We start from the raw sequence: 17,776 nt of genomic DNA, 5'->3' as shown, positions 1-17,776 counted from the left end.
AGGTGAAGAGTTGGCCTTGAGGTCCTAAAAGCGGGAGAGCTGTTCCCGCCCCTCATCAGCTGCAGCACTCAGGAGAGAGGTCCCTACACCTCGCCTGGGCACCACAGTAGAACTAGCCCTGAAGGTTTAGGTGTGGGAGAACCAACCCTGAGGACGTGAAAGCAGGAGTACCGGCCCTGCCTAAACCAGAGCTACCGCCTGGTTTCTATGCGGCTAGGCATTGTCTTGATCTTGTGACCGTCTTGGGGTGGCATTTTTATCTCTGCCCCAAAGGAGATTTTTTTCCCCAAGATCTAAGCAGGTTTTCCAGGAGCTGAGATTTGCAGGTTTCTAGTTAAGACAGTTTTACCTTTAGCAAACAGGACTTGCTGCCTAAGCAGATATCGGCCTTGGTCCCTCCTCAAGGGAACGTTCCACGTTGAAAGGCAGCAGGATTACAGAGCGGAAGTCAGGGGATCAGCACTGACTCTGTGGTCTCAGGACCCGGACAGTTTCTCCTTCTGTTTTCTTATTCCTGCGTAAACTATTATTTTCCTAGTCAGCTTGTTGATCATAATTCTCCATCATTATGGGAAAGTACGTTCAAGCGATACATTCAGAAAGGGTTCGTACCCAGACTATATAGGGACTCAACTCAATAGCCAGACAGCAAACAGCTCGAGTAAAACTTAAGGGACTTGGAGAAATGCTTCTCTAAAGAAGGTAAGTGACTAACAAATACCTGAAAACTCCTACCGCAGCTAACCGGGAGGAAACTGCAAATTGAGACCAACTTTTCCCTTCAGTGCTGCACTGGGTCCAGAGCTTTATGCACACCAGAGAAGCATTGAGCCTCATCCCCAGTCCGGGGGAATGCAAATTGAAATCTGGATGAGACATCATCTTCAGACTGTTTGCTGTGGATGTGACTAAACAGGAGTCTTGTACACACAAACGCATGCACACACACATGCTCACACACACACATGCACAAGCAAGCACATGTACACATACGTATGTATATTTAATTGGCCCTCCTTCTTTCCTGTCTTAGTGTTATTATTCTTTTAATCTTGCCTTTATTTACTTAGCTTTGGGACTGAGGATTGAACCCAGGGTGGACTTCCTCTACCACCAAACTGTGTCCCAGTCCTGATTTTCATTCAATGTTTTTTTTTATTAATAATTTGTCTTGTTTTAGACAAGAGTTTACCCTATCGCTTAGACTGTTCCTTTAAAAAAATTCACACAAAATTTCATTGCACAAAGGTTGTCACCTAGTTGGTTTTTTCTCTACTGGACGCAGTTATTCTTGCTCTCTACAGAAAAACCTACTTCTGAATTTCTCATCTGATGAAGGCACTGACAGTAAAACTGGTCTCAAACTCATACTCTCCTGCCTCAGCCTCTCAAGTGCTGGGGTTACAGGTGTTTGCGACCAGGTCATTCTGAAATCATAATCTATTTTTGTTATTTAAAGTTTCATTTTTCCTTACTTTTTATTATTGTGTTTTTATCATAGTTAAAAGTGGGCACTCTGGAGTCAGCCTGGGTCAAGCAGGATAATGCCCGGCAAGCCACCTGACTTCCCTGGTTCCTTGCTTCCAATAAGTTTCACTATCTTCCTGAAGTAGAAGCTCAGTATTTTCTCCTCTATTTGGTTGAGTCCTGGCTAGCCTGGAACTGTTATGTAAACAAAGGTTGGCTTTGACCTCACCTGCCTCTTCCTCTTGAATGATGGGATTAAAGACCTGCTCTGCCATGCCAGGCTTGTTTATTCTAGTCTTACTCAACCCTACACAGTAGCACAATTACTACCCCATTTACGGATGAGTAAACTAAGTCCCAGAGATGAGTAAACAGTCCACCCAAGGATGGAGAGGATGGCCGAACTCAGTCCACGGGCCTCTCTGTGCTGTGTCACTTCGGAGGGTTATGAATCTCCACACTCAAACCCAAGGATGGCCTGAGCATGGGGTCAGGTTCCAGAAGTGGCAGCCCATTGTTTGCCCCTCTTTTTGATCGTTGCTGTCAGGGTATGGTCATTCTGAACCTGGCATGACATTGGCAGGTGCCTATCCTCTCCTGGCCTGCGAGGATTCGGTTAGAGCTGAGACTATTCAGGCCTTTCCTTCTCTTTGCCCTCATAGCTGCAGTAAAAGACGTGGCTGGCACCCTGCCATCGCTGTCTGTGTGTCTACACTCTCCCTCCTCCCCCCTAAGAATGATTATAAACCTCAGTTGTCGGGGTACGTGTGTGATGAACACACAGCGGCTAAGGGCTGAACCTCCCTCCACCCCCTGTTGCCCAGGAATCTGTAAGCAAGCATTATGGTACACTGTCAGTTATGTGGGCTGGGACAGTGGTTCTCAACCTTCCTAATGTAGTGACCTTTTAATACAGTTCCTCATGTTGTGGTGACCCCTAGTCATAAAATTATTTTCATTGCTGCTTCACAACTGTAATTTTGCTACTGTTATAAATTATAATATAAATATCTGATATGCAGTGGTCTTAGATGACCCCTGTGAAAGGGTCATTTGGTCCCCAAGGGGTCATGACCCACAGGTTGAGAAGCACTCTCATGGCACCCCCATCTCCTGAAATCTAGACAGGAGCTGCACTCAGCCTCATGGCTAGAACTCCTGGTCTGGAACTCTGCTCAGAGCTCCCACTGTTCTGTCTTATTGTGGAATTAATAACTTTCTTAATCAGTCACGTACTCAACATGGGGGCTCACCTCAGTGTTCTTGAACCCCTAATCTAATTCATGAGCCAAGCCCTTCTAGTATGAACGGCATACTTGAGAACTGTGCCCCAAATCTGTGGTCACCTATTAGCGCTTGAGCTGCCTGTCAGGAAGATTCTGTGGCTGCTATGAGCAAAGGCCTGTTCCCTTCCCCTTAACTCTGATACATCTGTGATGCGGAAGAAAGGGAGGAGAACTCATGTCTCCAGAAAGTTCTGGGGTTTGTTTGCTTAAACACAGAGCCTCTTAGAAGTCCCTTTGTGACTGAAGGTAACAATTGGGTTTTTGACTGATGGCTTCAGCATCTTTTTTAGATTTATTTATTTTACAAAAAATTATTTTTATTTTTAATTGCGTGTCTGTGCGTTTGCGAGCACGCATGCAGTACCTGAGGAGGCCAGTAGAGGGCGTCGGATCAGCTAGCGCTGGAGTTACAGGGCAGTTGTGTGCTGCCTATAACTGGGAACCGAACACAGGCCCTCCGGAAGAGCAGCAGACGATCTTAAGAGCTAAACCATTTCTCCAGCCCAAAGATAATTTCATGACACGAGAGACCACTGCCATTATTTTCTTCACAGAAGCGCAGGAGCCGCGAGGAGGTTTCTGGGATTTTAAGCTTTATTTTAGTTTTGTTTTAAAAGCCAATGAGAATTGGTACATCCTGATTCCTCTGGGCTGCACTCCTCTATGGTCAGCCCACTCTCTCCCGGCCAGGAGCGCAATCATACCCGGAACAGAAGACATTAGAGCAGGGCTAGGCCTCAAGATGGGCTGGGAAAGGAGACTCAGTGGGTACCCAACGGTCCTCAATCTCCTGTCCTGCCTGGGGCTCTACCCGGCTGGTGACCCTGTTGGAGGAGTGTGGCTTTCAGAGCCCTTCTCTCCTTCCTGATGAGGTGCCCTCAAGCTCTGATGCCCTTTGGTACTCAGGAATGCTTTGATGGGGTAACTCCCAGGGACAACAAAACCTTAGGGTTCTCTCATCTGTTTACGCCTCTGCCTGTCTCCCCCACTTCCTTTTTCCAGTCAATGTCATCCTTGTTATGGAGGGATCACCATTCAGAGTAAAGTGCTGTAGGAGGCCACCAGGGTTCTGTTTTCAGAATTCCCTCGCAGAGGTGAGATTTCCTCCTGCCCCCACCAGTGGGAGCATTCGGAAGCACACCTGGACCTCATCTTCGGCTCTGCAGTCACAGCCGCTGACTGGGCGCAGTACCTGTTGACTCCCTAACCAGCTGTTTCCTAGGGGGATTATCAACGCATCCAGAGAGTTCCACAGCCAGGTTCCCTGCTGCAAAACGCCTGCTCACGTTCTCTCAGGACTGAACCTGCAAGGGGCTCAGGGAGGGAGACACGGCAGAAAGGTGTACCATTTCCTCCCTTGATGCGCCCACCATCATTCCTTTCTTCCCTTCCATCACTCTCGCTTCCCCCCTCCTCCTCTTTTTCCTTCTTTCCTCTTTTTCTCCCCCTCCCCAGGCGCTCCTCTTCTCTGCCCCCCGCCCTCAGCTGGCTGCACGGAAAGGGGAGGGGAAGGCCGGCCTGCGCGGCGGGCCCGGGGTCAGACGCTGTGCGCGCCCAGGCTAAGCACCGAGAAAGCGGCTCGGTGCTTGCGCAACAGCAGGCGGATCTTCTCGTCGTCCGAGTCCGGGTCCAGCGGCTTGTTGTACTCATCGTCCTCGTTCTCCGAGGCCGCGCGGTCTCCGCCTGCTCCGCCCGGGCCCCTAGGCGTGGAGGATGAGGGCTCCAGGGCGCTCTTCTTCCTCCACTTGGTACGGCGGTTCTGGAACCACACCTGCAAAGAGTGACCGGGGTGCAGAGCGGGCTCCACTGCGAGGTCCCCTCGCTGCCCCAGAATCGTGTACGGACCAGGCAGGACTGCATCGTGCAGGGGCCTGACATTTACATTACTCGGAGGGGGGCGGTAAAATAAAACAAAAAAGTGTGGCACATTCCTCCGGCAGCAACCCTCCCTGAGCTGTAGTAGCTTCCCCCTTGCGCTGTCTGGGCATCTGAGAAGAAGCCCGTGAAATGTCATTGACTAAAGTCCTCCCTGGGACCCAGGGCAGAGTGATGGTTGAGTCCAGGCCTAGCATGCCCTTGTCTTCCGTTCCACCTCTCACAAGCAAAACAAAACGAAATGAATGAATAAGGTTGCCCCTCTTTTGGCTTTATAGAGCCCCAGGAAGCTCATGAATAATTGCTCCCTAGAAAAACAACAAAGGCCAGTAAATATGTTATTTGAGATGGTTGAAGACTGTGGAGCCCTAAAGAGGCGAACAAACAGGAGACAGGAGCCCAGGTCATCGCCTTGCACCTCTGCTCCACAGCCTTCTCTCCTGGTTGTGACAATCTGCTGAGGTAGGTCCCCACTTTGTCCCCCAAAACCTCCCGAATGAACCTGTTCACACTTCTTCATGGAGGTTGCCTTTCTGGCAACCTTCCTTCTTCCGGGTCCCCACCCAAAGTGTGGCCGGACTGATGGGGCAATGGGAACGCTTGTCCCGGAAGCCTGAGGAGGTGGAAGTGGGGAGCCGGTTGCTTGCTCGTGAGGTGTGGAGAAGCCTGTGGCTGATCTCTGCCACCCTCCTCTGCATGGGTGGGGACAGAGGGTGTATTAATTTCATTTTAAAGACTGGAAAACTGGCGGGCTGGTCAGTGTCCCAGGGAATTTGGTTCAGATCTGCCTCTGCATGCCCTTGATGGCTGGAAAACCGCAAACACCAGTCTGGATGAAGTGTCCCTGTCCTTTTATTTGTAAAATATAACAGTGACTTCACGACAGGGTGAAATTTAATGGAAGTACTGCTTACAGGATCTGATGGGCTGGGGAGACAGCTGTCATCTGGGGGGCTATTAGGAATTATTGTAATCTCTACAGTAAGACGGACAGGAAAGGCTTCCTCTCACCTAGTGGCCTCTGACCCTGGCAGATGCCTGGCTGCCAGGCAGATACCTTCTCCCGCTCAGACTCACCTTGACCTGGGACTCTGTCATGCCCAGTGAGTATGCTAGCCTCGCCCTTTCTGGGCCAGCCAGGTACTTGGTCTGCTCGAAGGTTTTCTCCAGAGCGAAGATCTGGTGGCCTGTGAAGGTAGGGCGTGTGTGCTTTTTCTTGTGCATGGTGTCACTCAGGGGGTCTGGGGCTGGCAGGAGGAAGGAAAATAAAGGTTGGCGGGGTGAGGAGAGACCTGATGGGTGCCTGTCCTGGGTCTTCCACAGGGATGTGTTCCACAGAGAAGCCGCTGAGTCACAGGAATGTGGCGACAGCTGCCAGTTGAGTAACACTTCTGGTATTCATATAATAGTTACCATGATCTCTACCACACCAGGGTGCACAGTGGTGACAGCTGCCCGTTGAGTAATATTTATGGTATTCATATAATAGTTACTGTGATCTCTACCACACCGGGGTGGACAGGCCCCTAGAGGGCAGCTGCACCAGGTTATAGATACATGGGACAGCGAGGACTTAGAACTGCGCCTTGTGCCTTCCCTTCTAGTTTTCCCATATTTCACCGATGCCGCCTTCCCTAAGGGACATATGGGAATTTTCTTTTCTGAGCCAAGACTCCAAGACAAGAATGCCCTTTCTTCCACCAAGACAGGCATGAGTACCTTCCACCTGCCATCAGACCTCCAGGGCCTCTGAATTCCTTCCCACTTCCTTTTCTTTAGAGACTTCAGCTTCTCAGGTCTGTTGCAAAAGCACGGAGGGCCAAGCTTCGGGGCCCCATGCATCCCTCGGGGCTGCATTGCCTGGCAGCTGGCCTAGAAGCCCACCCTCCCTCCAACCTCTTGGGATCTATTATACAGCCTGGTGTCGGAGTGCCAGAGTCCTCTGGAGAGGCTGGAGACCCCAGCCTCAGTCAGGACTGACTGCTCACGGAGGAGCCTGAGGCTCAAAGCTAACAGAGTACCCATGTGTTCGTTCTTAGTGTGGTCCAGCAGCTTGGGTCCCTTGTGCTCATTATAGGCCGAGACTTCAACAAAGAGGAAAAGGACGCCTCTTGAAGAGTGGCTCTCAACCTTCCTGTGACCCTTTCACACAGTTCCTCATGCTGTGGCGACCCTCAACCATAAATTATTTCATTGCTATTTCATAACTGTAATTTTGCTACTGTTATGAACCATGATGTAAATATCTGATACGTAACCCCTGTGAAAGGGATTTGACCCACAGACTGACCCATCGCTGTCCTGAACGATGGCCATCACTAGTTTTCTCTCCCCTTGCGTTTCCTAGCTGATTTCCGATGTGTGCACGCATTCAGGACTGAGGGGTAGGACAGGCTGGGGGAGTGTGGGAAAGACAATTTGGGCTTATATAGTACCCCAAACTAGATTGTACAATAGGTTCCAAGAGATGAGGTCTGTCTGAGGGAGGTGGCTGTCATTTGGGCACATGGGGGACAGGAACTTTGGGGATTTCCATCATTGCTTCCTTCTGCAGTGGGGCAGCTAGAGACTGAAGAGAAGAGGGGGGTTTCCCTTTGTCCTCACCATGTTTAGCCACCCAGAGTTTTAGTGGACCGACAATAGTCATAGGTGGCACTGCCACACTCTCCCAGTGAGTCTCCCTAGCACATGCTCCTGTCACTTCCTGGATCCCTGATTGGCATAATACCCACCCCCTCCCCTCCAGTTCTCAGAAACCTGAGTCTGAGGTATGGGTGGGGTAAGGGGCCCCCCAGCAGTCAGGGCCAAGGTCAACTTAGTTCTGTTGTCCCTGAAGGCTGGGCTATCGTCACTGCCATTGCTGACATGGAGCAGGAAGGTGGGTTATGGGCCCTGGCTTCTGGATGGAATGGCGCCTCAGTGGGTCTTGGGAGGATGCCAGGATGCCATGCAAAACTGGGCACTTTAGTTTAGGAAGTTTTCTTCACCAGGGTAGCTTTTGCCTGCTTTGTGTGAAGGGGCCGTAGGACTCCGGGAAGAAGCAAACTGAGCTGCCAGCTGGATACTGCACAGGGTAACGTGGGCTGTGCTAGTGGGCCTGGAACACACAAAATCCCTTGAAGGGTAACTGAAGTGGCACGGGGTACGGTGGGGTTCAGACACCCATGTTAGGTGGAAGTGGGCTAAGAGTACGAGAAGGTGGAATTCAGTTCTGATGTGACCTGAGGAAATGGACCAAGTGTCAGGCTGGGCTGTGTAATGGCGGCCGCTGCGGTGAAGATACAGCACAGTGCAGTCCAGCCTCCGAAAGACCCCCCCCCCCACCACCTCTGGCTTCCTCCCAGGGACAGGCTGGGGTTGGGGTGAAGGTCCTGTACTCACTGTTGTTGCATGGTCGAGTGCCGCCTCGCCAGTCCTGGCCTGTATCCGCCCAGCAGTTCCGGGTCCGGGTGGGGTACTCATTCCCAGCCTTGGAAAAACTCCCCACCTGGGGGCCATAGTAGACCCCCTGGGAACTGAGTCCACCAAAGCCTGTCACATGGGGGTAGCCAGAGAGGAGGCTGCTGTTTGGAGTGGCTACCGGCCTGCTCAGGATGTCTGTGATCCCATGGGGCGTCCCAGCGGCCAGCTGGGGGCCAAGTCCCGGAGGGCTGAGCTTGTAGAAGGAGTTCTGCACCGAGTACTGGCACACGGGAGCCTTCATTTCCGAGAACTGGGCCAGCTGTGTGTTGTTCAGGAGGAACGTCCCCTGCAGGTTGGACTCCATGGTCTACAGGTCAGTGAGTAGGAGGGCAAGGAGCCCTTAAAGCCCAAACGCCTCAAATGGTGGCCCAGAATCTTACGGCAGGTTCGGAGAGTCAGAGTCCCCCCATCCCACCCCGGCCTCTGACTGTTCTCTGGCTCGGTCCTTCCTTAGAGATGGGGCACGGAAGTCAGGTGTCCAGAGAAGGTGGGAGGCCTTACGCTTTTTCCCTCCGTCAGCTGGGTCTAAGGAGGGGTGTTCCCTATATTCAGAGCACCCAATTCAGAGCACTCTGAGTCTGGGGGCCCTCCATCAGAAGTTTTAAGTTCAGGGAAGGGACATTTCCTTGATAAAGATATAGCCCATTAGAATACAGATCTGAGACTGGCTGAGCTGTGAGCGCTCTGCCGCCATTGGTTGGAGCCCACATGGGCCTCACATTGGCTTCTCCTAGACAAATTGCACTTTGAAAGATTGACTGTAAATCAGCCGATCCGTGTGTGTGTGTGTGTGTGTGTGTGTGTGTGTGTGTGTGTGTGTGTGTGTGTGCTTGCGTGCATGTGTGAAAGAATTAGCTCTAGACGCCCTGTGCATGGTCAGAGGCTCCTCTTGCTTACCCAAGTCCAGTATCTAGGAAAAGGAGGGTGTCTGGAGGTAGGGACTGGAGGCTCCTGCGGAAGTCTTTATTTGCTCCCTTGAGAGAGAGAAGGACCGGCTCAGTGGTCACCGTCTCAAGCTGCCCCTGTATCAATCCCCTTCCTCCTCCAAGACAGGGTAAGTCGGGCCGAGCAGGAGCTGCTCTGGGGTAATGCAAATGTCTCCCACCTGAGGACCCAGGGTGAAAAACTTCTCACAAAATGGCTTGGGGAGTGGGTCATGCAGCAGCTCCTAGAGTTGTGGGGGTGTGGGTGTGAGAGGGGCATTCCACCGAGGCTGAGAGGGGTAGCTGTGTAAATGTTCCTGCTTCAGCCAGTCTTTCTTGGTCTCTTCAGTATTCTGTCTGATGTCCTGGGTGAAGTTTCTCATGTGAGGGGCCCTGTGCTCCGGAGGCAGACTCCTAAGCAGGGCCGTTGGGTTGAGACTTGGGACTAAACCGAATCTAAGAGCACCGTGGCCTTTGTTTCCGATGGATCTTTTTTTTTTCAATCTGCTGGTTCTTGTGGGGGCAAGCTCTCATTTGACAACAGGGAAACTGAGGCACAGGGGAATGAGGGCTCACCTTCTAGGTTATTCTCTAGATTCAACATTCTTTCCTGAAGTTACTCTCCAAAAATGTGAAATGACAGGGACAAAGTGAGTTTTTCCTGGTCTGGGGTTTGGGGTGGGGGTAGGGGTGGGGGTCTGTGTTTTCACAGGTTAGAGGCAGGGTCTTCCCTTTGTTAGCTTTCTCTGAGGCAGAGGACTGATACAGGGGAGGTTGGCTGCTGTGTGGAATCCGACTGTGACGTAAGCAATACTCTCTATGGCATGGCTGATCTGGGTGACGAACAGAAAGAATTTTACAAAGAGGGAGATGATCTTTCTACAAGGAAAGGAAAAACATGAGAAAGAGTTGTTTTTAATTTTTTAAAGAAGAGTGTGTGTGTGTCCCTGGGTCCACCTGATGAGTCCAGAAAAGGATGTTGAATCCCCTGGGACTGGAGTTAAAGACAGTTGTGAGCCCCTCAACGTCTTAGGAACCAAGCACAGCCTTTCTCAGCACCATCTCTTCAGCCTGAGGAAAAGTCCTCTCTCTCTGTCTGTTTCTCTCTCTTGTTTTGTTTTGCTGTTTGTGTGTGTGTGTGTGTTTAACCATTGTACAAGAGACTATATTTTGTGTGTGTGAGAGTGTGTGTGTTTAACCATTGTACAAGAGTATTTTGGGTAATGGATCTCTAATTTATGGCAAGTTTTACTTTCAGAATCAAACCCACTGAACAGCCCATTCTAATTTACCCTTGAAGTCTGGCTCACTGAGCCAGGAATGTTCTTATTCTTTGCAGAAGTTCCTTCTCACATGATCAGGCCCGAGGGCTCTGCCTGTTGGAGTGACATCAGCCACTAAGCCATCAACAGGATGGTTGTCCTGTTCTAGTCCTGTCTTTAATACCTCTTCACGGTGTGCCTTCAACGGATTTTAGCTCTCGGCAACTCTCTGAGACACTCTCATGTCTCTTAACTTTTGGCCAGTCTCGGCTCTCACCTCTGCAGCCTTGTTCATCTTGCTGACCATGCACCTCAGCTGCCTGGACTTAAACCCTTGGGAAAAGGTTCAAACGTTAAGTTTGCTATCAGGTCACAGGCCAGCTATTCCAGATTCCCAGACAAGCCACCCAGCTGAGATAATGGTGGTTCTGAAAGTGTTTGAAAAACCTTCTGGGGAATTCAAATGCAGGGAGGAGTGTTGGTGGGCTTTTAGTGCCTGAGAGCTGGGGCTGGACTGGTGCTGAGGTGCACCAGGGATTCTGGGAACAAAGATATGGTCATGCCATAATAATGAGAAGTCACGACAGGGCATGTGCTGCAATGATTTGACTCTTATTGAATGCTAGAGCTGATGAGGCTGTGTTGTCTGGGAACCTTGAGTGACGTAGGCAAGAGACGTAAGACGCTGTTTATTCTCCGTGTGACAAAGGAGGGAACACTTCCAGTGTGGAGCCCGGCTTTGCATAAAGTGCTGGAAACTCCTTTGGAACAGGGTTTCTTCCTCTCTCTAGGAAGGGCAGAATCTGGCAGCTCCCCTTGGTGAATGTCACCTGCCTGTCTGAACAGGCTCCCTGCTTTGTAGGGTCGGTACCACCCCCACTCCTTCTTATCTCCCGATAGCCGGGTTGTTAGCTCTTTCTGGACGCTTCTAGAGAGGGTGATACTGATTCAGGGGCTTTCCAGAAGCTGGACGTTGGTGGACTCCTTTTAGGGGTAGAGAGAGGTGTCTCCTGATGCCACCCAATAGAGCCCATCACACTTCAAACCAGGCTAACCCCCTGCCCAGCACCTCAAACTCTCAAAGATGAGTCAAGGAGGAGAGATGGAGACCTGTGCCATGAGTCAGTTTCTTTATTAATTTGACATCTGTTTAGCTGGTGTAGGGAGAATGGTCTATACATCAGAATAGGGAGGGGTGGTCTCTCTCAGTAACAGAGCATGAGAGAGCCAGGACATAGTTCATTTTTCATAACAATTAAAAAAAAATCAAGGTCATTTCAAAACTTCTAAAAAGCGTCTAAGGTGCAGACTGCAGCATTCTCTAGGCATCAAGTGGAGACCCCAAACTCCTCCTAAACAGCTCCTACTAGCAACGGGAGCGCGCAGCCATGCCGCCGAGGGCGGGGGCGGCGTGCCAAGCAGCCAAGCCAGGCTGAGCGGAGGGTGCCAAAGCGGAGCCGGGCCGCGCGGGGCGCTAAGAGCCGCTACTGGGGCGGCGGCCTGGAGCGGAGGGTACGGGTCGAGGCGGGGCGACCCCGCGCCCGTCTTCGTCCGCCCAGCCCTCCCGGGGCCGCCCCTAGGAGGAAAGCCAGCCGCGCCCACGGGGACCACAGCATCCCCCGTCCCCAATTCCTACACTCGCCCGGGGCTAGGGCTAGAGCGCGCGCGGCCTGGAGTGCCGGGGCGAGCCTCCAGGGCGTGGGGGCACGGGCATGGAGGGGCGTCTGTGCTACTTGGAAGGTTTTTATTGTGTCCTGACGACACCCTCCGAAGAGCGGCAGGCGAGGAAGGTGACCGCCGTCCACCAGTGGCTCCTGGAGAGCGAGAAGAGCCTGCCAGTCTCTTTCCTGGCCGTAGGGGGCGCCGCCCGGGCGAGGCGGAGCCGGATTGTGCTGATTCGGGCCTCCCTCTGCAGGAGACTCTAGTGTGACGTTAAGGCTCTTCCCTGAGGGCTCCAAGGCAAGACCAGCCAGTTGAGGGGTCCCTTCCTGGCCTGGCCCTGAGTCTAGATAGAAGAGGGTCTCTTCTCAGCCTCCTGGTCAGCAGCTCTCTCCTGCTCCGGGCTCTCCTTGCGCTGGGTCGGTGGTCAGAGCTTGAGTCCAGGGTCTGTGCCAGGACCTCCAGCCTGCGGCCACCTGCACTTCAAGCACCAAGTTGGCTCTGGGAGACCTCAGGGTGGTGGTGTGACCTAGGAACTGGCAGGTACATTCACAGCCCTACTCCCTTTCTCTTTCAGTGAAAGACAGCCTTTAGCTCCTCCCACAGCCTGGAGAAGTCCTCGGGAGCTGAGCTGTTTCGGGCTTTGTACATACTGCTAACGTGTTTCTATTGGTTTGCATAGTATTTATTGTATTGATATACACAAGGCTGATTACTGTACAGTTTACACTTTTAACACAGACTATTATTGAAATGCTTGACGATTTCGAAAACCTCCCGTCTATGGAACATGCTGGTGCAATCCTCGGACAGCCACAGGCCCTTCCCCAGAGAGAACTTTGAGATGGGGCCTTGGCTCCCTTTGAGCCCTACAGCAAATCCTGAGGGCTCCTTGACTCAGTTCCCAAATTTCTAAACAAAGGGACCCCGAGTACACTCTCAGGGTAATGATTTCCACTGGAAGATGATTAATACTGAAACTGAGAGACAACATAAAAAAATATATATATATCCAGTTTATCCATACAGCTTCAGAGGACACAGTAAAACCAGTGTGGATGAGCGAGGGGGAGGCCTGCACATGTGCACCTGTGTCGTGTCGTTCTGGGAAGAGCAGTCCCTTCAGCGGGAAGTGTGGTGTGTGTGTGTGGGAGTGTTGTTACAAGTGGCATGTGGGGTGTGCAGGTGCGGAAGGCTGGCACACGAGAATGTGGGGTGATGGTGCTAAACTGATTCCACACCCAGTTTCCAGTTTCCCCCTTCCAGAATGATCTTGTGAGCTTCTTACAAATGAGGTCGAAGTCAAAATCAAAACAGAACAACAAAAAAGCAAACAAACTTTAACCAACCATCCCAGCCACAGTAGAGCCCTTATTCGTGTCTGCACCCATGTGCTCTTTGGGGGCTTGCTCGCTCTCCCTCACTCCTCTCTCCCTTCTTGCGGGCCTTTGTCCTGATTCCCACAGAGATCCATAGTCGCTAGAGGCAGGACTGAAGTCTGTAGGTCATGCGTCTATAGCAGTCGTTCATGCGAATGTGAGACTAAAGGAAGCCCCTTACAGAGGTCATGCCGGGATCTTAGGACACGTGCGACCCTCCAGTAGCCCTCTGGTCCAGGTCTCCTTCTGTGTGCCTGACAGAGTATGTGGAGTTCAGGGTTTGGGTGTTGAGGTGTGATCCTGCAGGACACAGAAAGAGGAGTCACTCAAGGGTCCTGTGCTTTCCTTCTGGGGCAGGGCCGACCAGGAGAAGCAGTGTCCCCAAGCAAAGCAGTGAGATGGCAGTGTCGTAGCAGAGGTTTGGCCCCAAAATACCACCCATCCTCCCTCTCTCTACCCAGATGTCTCAGCTCCCTAGCCAGCCAGCCTCCAGTGGGCAGAGAAGGTGGTGTCCTGCCAAGGAGGGCAGGAAAAAAACCTTCAGAGTAGATTTTTTTTTTTTTTTTGCATAGCAAGTGGCCATTTTTCTGAGATGGGTCTTATACCAAGAAAAACACTAGGCTAGGCAGTAGTGCATCTACACTCTCAGTTCAGGTGGGCCTACAACACTGTATCAGCTCTGTGTCTGCCCTGGACAAGATCACTGGTTTCAGGAACTCATGACATTGAAGCTCTGGTCCTGGGAATTCATGACCTTGAATCTCTGGTCTTGGGAACTTACGACCTTGAAGCTCTCTGTACTTGGGAACTCATGACCTTGAAGCTCTGGTCTTGGGAACTCGTAACCTTGAACCCCTGGTCTTGGGAACTCATAACCTTGAAGCCCTGGTCTTGGGAACTCATGACCTTGAAGCCCTGGTCTTGGGAACACATGACCTTGAAGCTCCTCTCGGCTCTTGTTCACAGACTCTCACTGTCAGGTACCCCGGCTCCTGTTCCTGTGCCTAGTGGTGGCTGATTCTGTGGTAAAGAGATCTTTCAGGCAGGTACATTCTCTCTAGAATATTACATCTCAAGCTGGAAAGCAACAGCCTTGCACGTGACGTTCAAACCTGCCAGCCTGAGATTCATAGTTTGATGCCATTCCTGCCTCCTAGGGCCTTATCCCCCCCCCAGCCTCCTGAGAGTCTGGCCTCCTTCTTGCCTTCCTTCCTCTTTCCTTATTATTATTACTATTTTTTTTCTGAGACAGAGTCTTGTTACACAGCTCAAGCCTGAAACTTCCCACCTGCTGCCTCTCTCTGCATCCCAGGTGCTGGGATTTCAGGCAGGTTCTGTTGTGCCCAGGTAACGCACGTCTTCCAGGAGAAACTAAAGGTTCTGTCTACAGGGGCCCAGGATCTGGCGAAGAAGAGAAGGGTGCTTTTGTATTTGTGTGTGTGTGTGTGTGTTTGAGACAGGGACTCATTCTTTAGAACAGGCTGGCCCTGAACTCATTATTTATCACGATTGGCCTTGACTTCATGGTAACTGTCCAGCCTCAGCATCCTGAGTGTGGGGGTGGTGGGCGTGGTCCACTAGGCCCTTAAGAGAGCCAGTGGTATTGTGGGAAGTGGCCCAAAGACTGGAAATCATCCTGAAGCAGAACTGTCCTGGGCTCTGCAGGTAGCAGAGCTGGGGAGGAATAATGGGCATGACCAATATGACTCATCTCTGAATGCTTCCCCAGGAGGGGAAGGGAGTGCCAAATGCCTCACCTAAAGCTATAAGGACTAAAAGCCATGCACTTTTGCTGGGCAGGGAGCCCTCTAGGAAGGGAGCTCTTTGGGAAGGGAGCATTCTGGGAAAAGGAGCACTCTGGGCTTGTAGAAAGTGCAGCTGCCTAAGTGGTGTTTTCTCCTTACCAGCTGTGTGGCTCTGGCTGGTTAATGAGCACGTGGGTGGGAGCCCCCTTCTCGGCCTCTGCAATGCCTACCCTGAAGCTAATCATTCCTCAAATGAGAGACAACCTGAGACCTGAGGTTCCAGACGAACACAGACTCTGATTTCCCACCTACTTTACTACACAGAGGAGAAGGCTCAGCCTTAGAGATTATTTTGGAGCAGACACCCAATTTATTTTTGGGTAAATTAAGACTCAGGAGAAAGAGAGAGCTGGAGCAGCTGGCAGAGCAGAGGGATGGTAACATGAGCCTTCTAACTGTAGCCAGGATTTCTGACACCACACCTCTTCCCCAGGCTACTCTCTGGAAAAGGCTGATCCTCCCAAATCATAGGACACTGCCCTCCGGTGCGCTCGGGGGGGGCCCTGCAGCCAGGCTCTTTCTCCCTGCCCTGGTACCTGCCCCTCACCTATGTTGTGACTCCTCCATCTCCTTTTACCTCTCACTCAGGAGTCCTTAAAGCGGCTGGATAGGAGAACAGATTCTAGCTTGAAATAAAGCAAAAGAAAGCATGCCTCCCCACTTCCTCTCACTAAAACAGATTAACTTTAAATTTATTAAAATATTCTATTGTCAGAGCTAGTTTAAATCCTGGAACTATGTTTGCATGGAAAGTGTTCCATAAAAGGAAAACAGAGAGAGAGGCATCTGCTTTCTCCTCCCTGGGCACCTGCAGGGTGCAGTCATACACCTGCAAAGGGTATCAAGAACCAGGGCCCTTCCAAAGCTTGTGGGACCCCCCTCCAGCTCCATCACTGCCTGCGTGCCAGTCTTCCCAACAGTCCTGGCACCTTAACACTTAAGCACGGTTCAAACCCTGACACGTGCTGCTTGCTCTGTGCCCTGAGCCTTGACTAACAACAACTCTCTGGCTTCTTCTGCCTGCTTCTCCACTCTGTAGACCTCAGATCCGGAGGCCTTTCCAACGCAGGGGGCGACGGGTAGGGTCAGAACAAGGCTCAGCCACACATTGCTTACCAGGGTGCAGAGTCCTCCCAGTGGGTGTTTGACCTCTCTAAACAGTTGACTGTCCTCCATTTCAGCCACTTTTTAGATCTGATACTTAGAGCCATGCTATTGGACTCGAGGGAAGTTTAAGGAGAAGGATCAACATCAGTGATCAGAACTCAACCTTCAGTACGCACGATATCACACTACAGCGGAGAGTAGAAGCCTGGTCTCGCATGGCTAGCTAGCATCTGCTCCTGAGCTGCGCCCCAGCCCACAAGTCTGCATCTTAAGACCCCAGGTGGCCTTAGGAGGGGGTGTGGACCACACTTTGTGAAGTCCCTTCACAAAACTAAGCACATTCCTTGCCACACAGCAGTTCTACAAGGAAATAACTGGCATTATTGCTACTTGTGGGCAGAAATGTTGAGGCCGAGAGAGGTCAGTTGGCTTGCCCTGAGTCACACTGCAAATACAATCTGCCACTAATTGAACGCCAGAGTACATTCGCCTTTGTTGACTCCTCGGGACACAACACCTCTCTCGGTTAATTATTTGTACCCTTGCCACACCCGTGCTGTGGCTGGGACCTGGGGTCTCTGGCACGAGCATGCGCTCTATCATGGAGCCACACCCATTTCCGTACTTACTTTTTATTGATATATAACACATATTCAGAAGAGACTATTTTCATCTCTCCTTGAGGAGTTTGAGGTTGGGGATATGAGCGTCTTAAGCTCATACAGTGTGGGAACAGGGGGAGCCAGGCCTTGAATCTAGATTCCAAGGCTAGCTTTCAAGCTTAGAAACAAATTAGATGCTTCCCGCTTTTCCCAGTAGTCCTGGTTCATAAGGCATAAACATGGGATGGACCGCATGAACATATGAAGGATGAAAGTGACTACCGAGTAATGCTGTCAGGGAAACACAAGGTGAGTTTCTTGGCAGTCTCTGGTTACATTTTCCTCAACCAATGACTCTATCCCCAAATGCGTATTGACGGTCGTATGTATATTTCTGTGGGAGGCTGCGAGACTGCATGTGCCTGGTCTCTCACGCTGTCCTCATCTCCCTAACACCAGAGCCATCGGGAAGCTTTAAAACTCCACTTCCCTGGACAGACGGAACTTCAACAGAAAGAGCGAGGTAACCAGCAGAGAGTTGACAACGCGCCGTGGCACTAGACAGATGGACAATGAAGGGCAGTACAAAAACTCCAGCAAGGTGGAGCTGGGACGTGCGCATGCCAGTCACTCTGTGGTCACCCTTGTCTGTGTGTCTGCGAATAACTGATCCCAGAAGCACCCAGGGCTGGCTTCGGATCTCGAGTGACTTCCAGTGAGTGGGCGAAGCAGGAGAGGGATAATGAGGACTGGCTGGACTGCTCATGGGGTGCAGGCAGTACGTGATAGGAACAGAGCCTGAAGCCCCTTCACTAGCTGCTGCTTTTCAGCCCCAGGGGAGGACGTGGGCAGGAACCGCCTCACTGGCTTCTGCAAGCCTTACTACCCTGATCACAGCCCTCCCTTTGCCGTTTGATGGCAGAGGGTTCAGCACTGTCTCAGAATCAGG

At 51.5% G+C, this 17,776-nt stretch overlaps 2 protein-coding genes across 8 annotated transcripts in view; both read right to left on the bottom strand.

The window, feature by feature from the left end:
* Positions 1-4,290: 4,290 nt before the first annotated feature.
* Positions 4,291-8,394, bottom strand: Nkx6-3 (NK6 homeobox 3). The gene is made up of 3 exons (XM_005362428.2): positions 8,010-8,394; positions 5,706-5,875; positions 4,291-4,524 (listed from the first exon to the last, which is right to left on the bottom strand). Exons 1-3 carry the CDS (start codon positions 8,392-8,394, stop codon positions 4,291-4,293), a joined length of 789 nt encoding a protein of 262 aa, XP_005362485.1.
* Positions 8,395-12,597: 4,203 nt separating this feature from the next.
* Positions 12,598-17,776, bottom strand: part of Ank1 (ankyrin 1) — a 182,076-nt gene continuing 176,897 nt past the window's right edge. For all 7 annotated transcript variants that reach the window (XM_005362423.3, XM_013352009.2, XM_013352010.2 and 4 more), the window contains one exon: positions 12,598-13,613. The gene's annotated coding sequence lies outside the window, so the exon portion shown is untranslated. The remainder of the gene's footprint in view (positions 13,614-17,776) is intronic.

This window comes from Microtus ochrogaster, linkage group LG7_11, assembly GCF_000317375.1.
Source record: "Microtus ochrogaster isolate Prairie Vole_2 linkage group LG7_11, MicOch1.0, whole genome shotgun sequence".
Lineage (NCBI taxonomy): Eukaryota > Metazoa > Chordata > Mammalia > Rodentia > Cricetidae > Microtus > Microtus ochrogaster.
Note: the sequence above shows the minus strand (reverse complement) of the source record. Positions and strands in the feature narration are given on the sequence as shown.

Excerpts from the sequence above, each read along its gene's own strand:
- Nkx6-3 (XM_005362428.2), bottom strand. The coding sequence starts at position 8,394 with ATGGAGTCCAACCTGCAGGGGACGTTCCTCCTGAACAACACACAGCTG. Across the intron at positions 5,876-8,009 it reads CACTCGACCATGCAACAACA|CCCCAGACCCCCTGAGTGAC; the intron begins GTGAGTACAGGA and ends TCCTCCTGCCAG. Across the intron at positions 4,525-5,705 it reads TGACAGAGTCCCAGGTCAAG|GTGTGGTTCCAGAACCGCCG; the intron begins GTGAGTCTGAGC and ends CACTCTTTGCAG.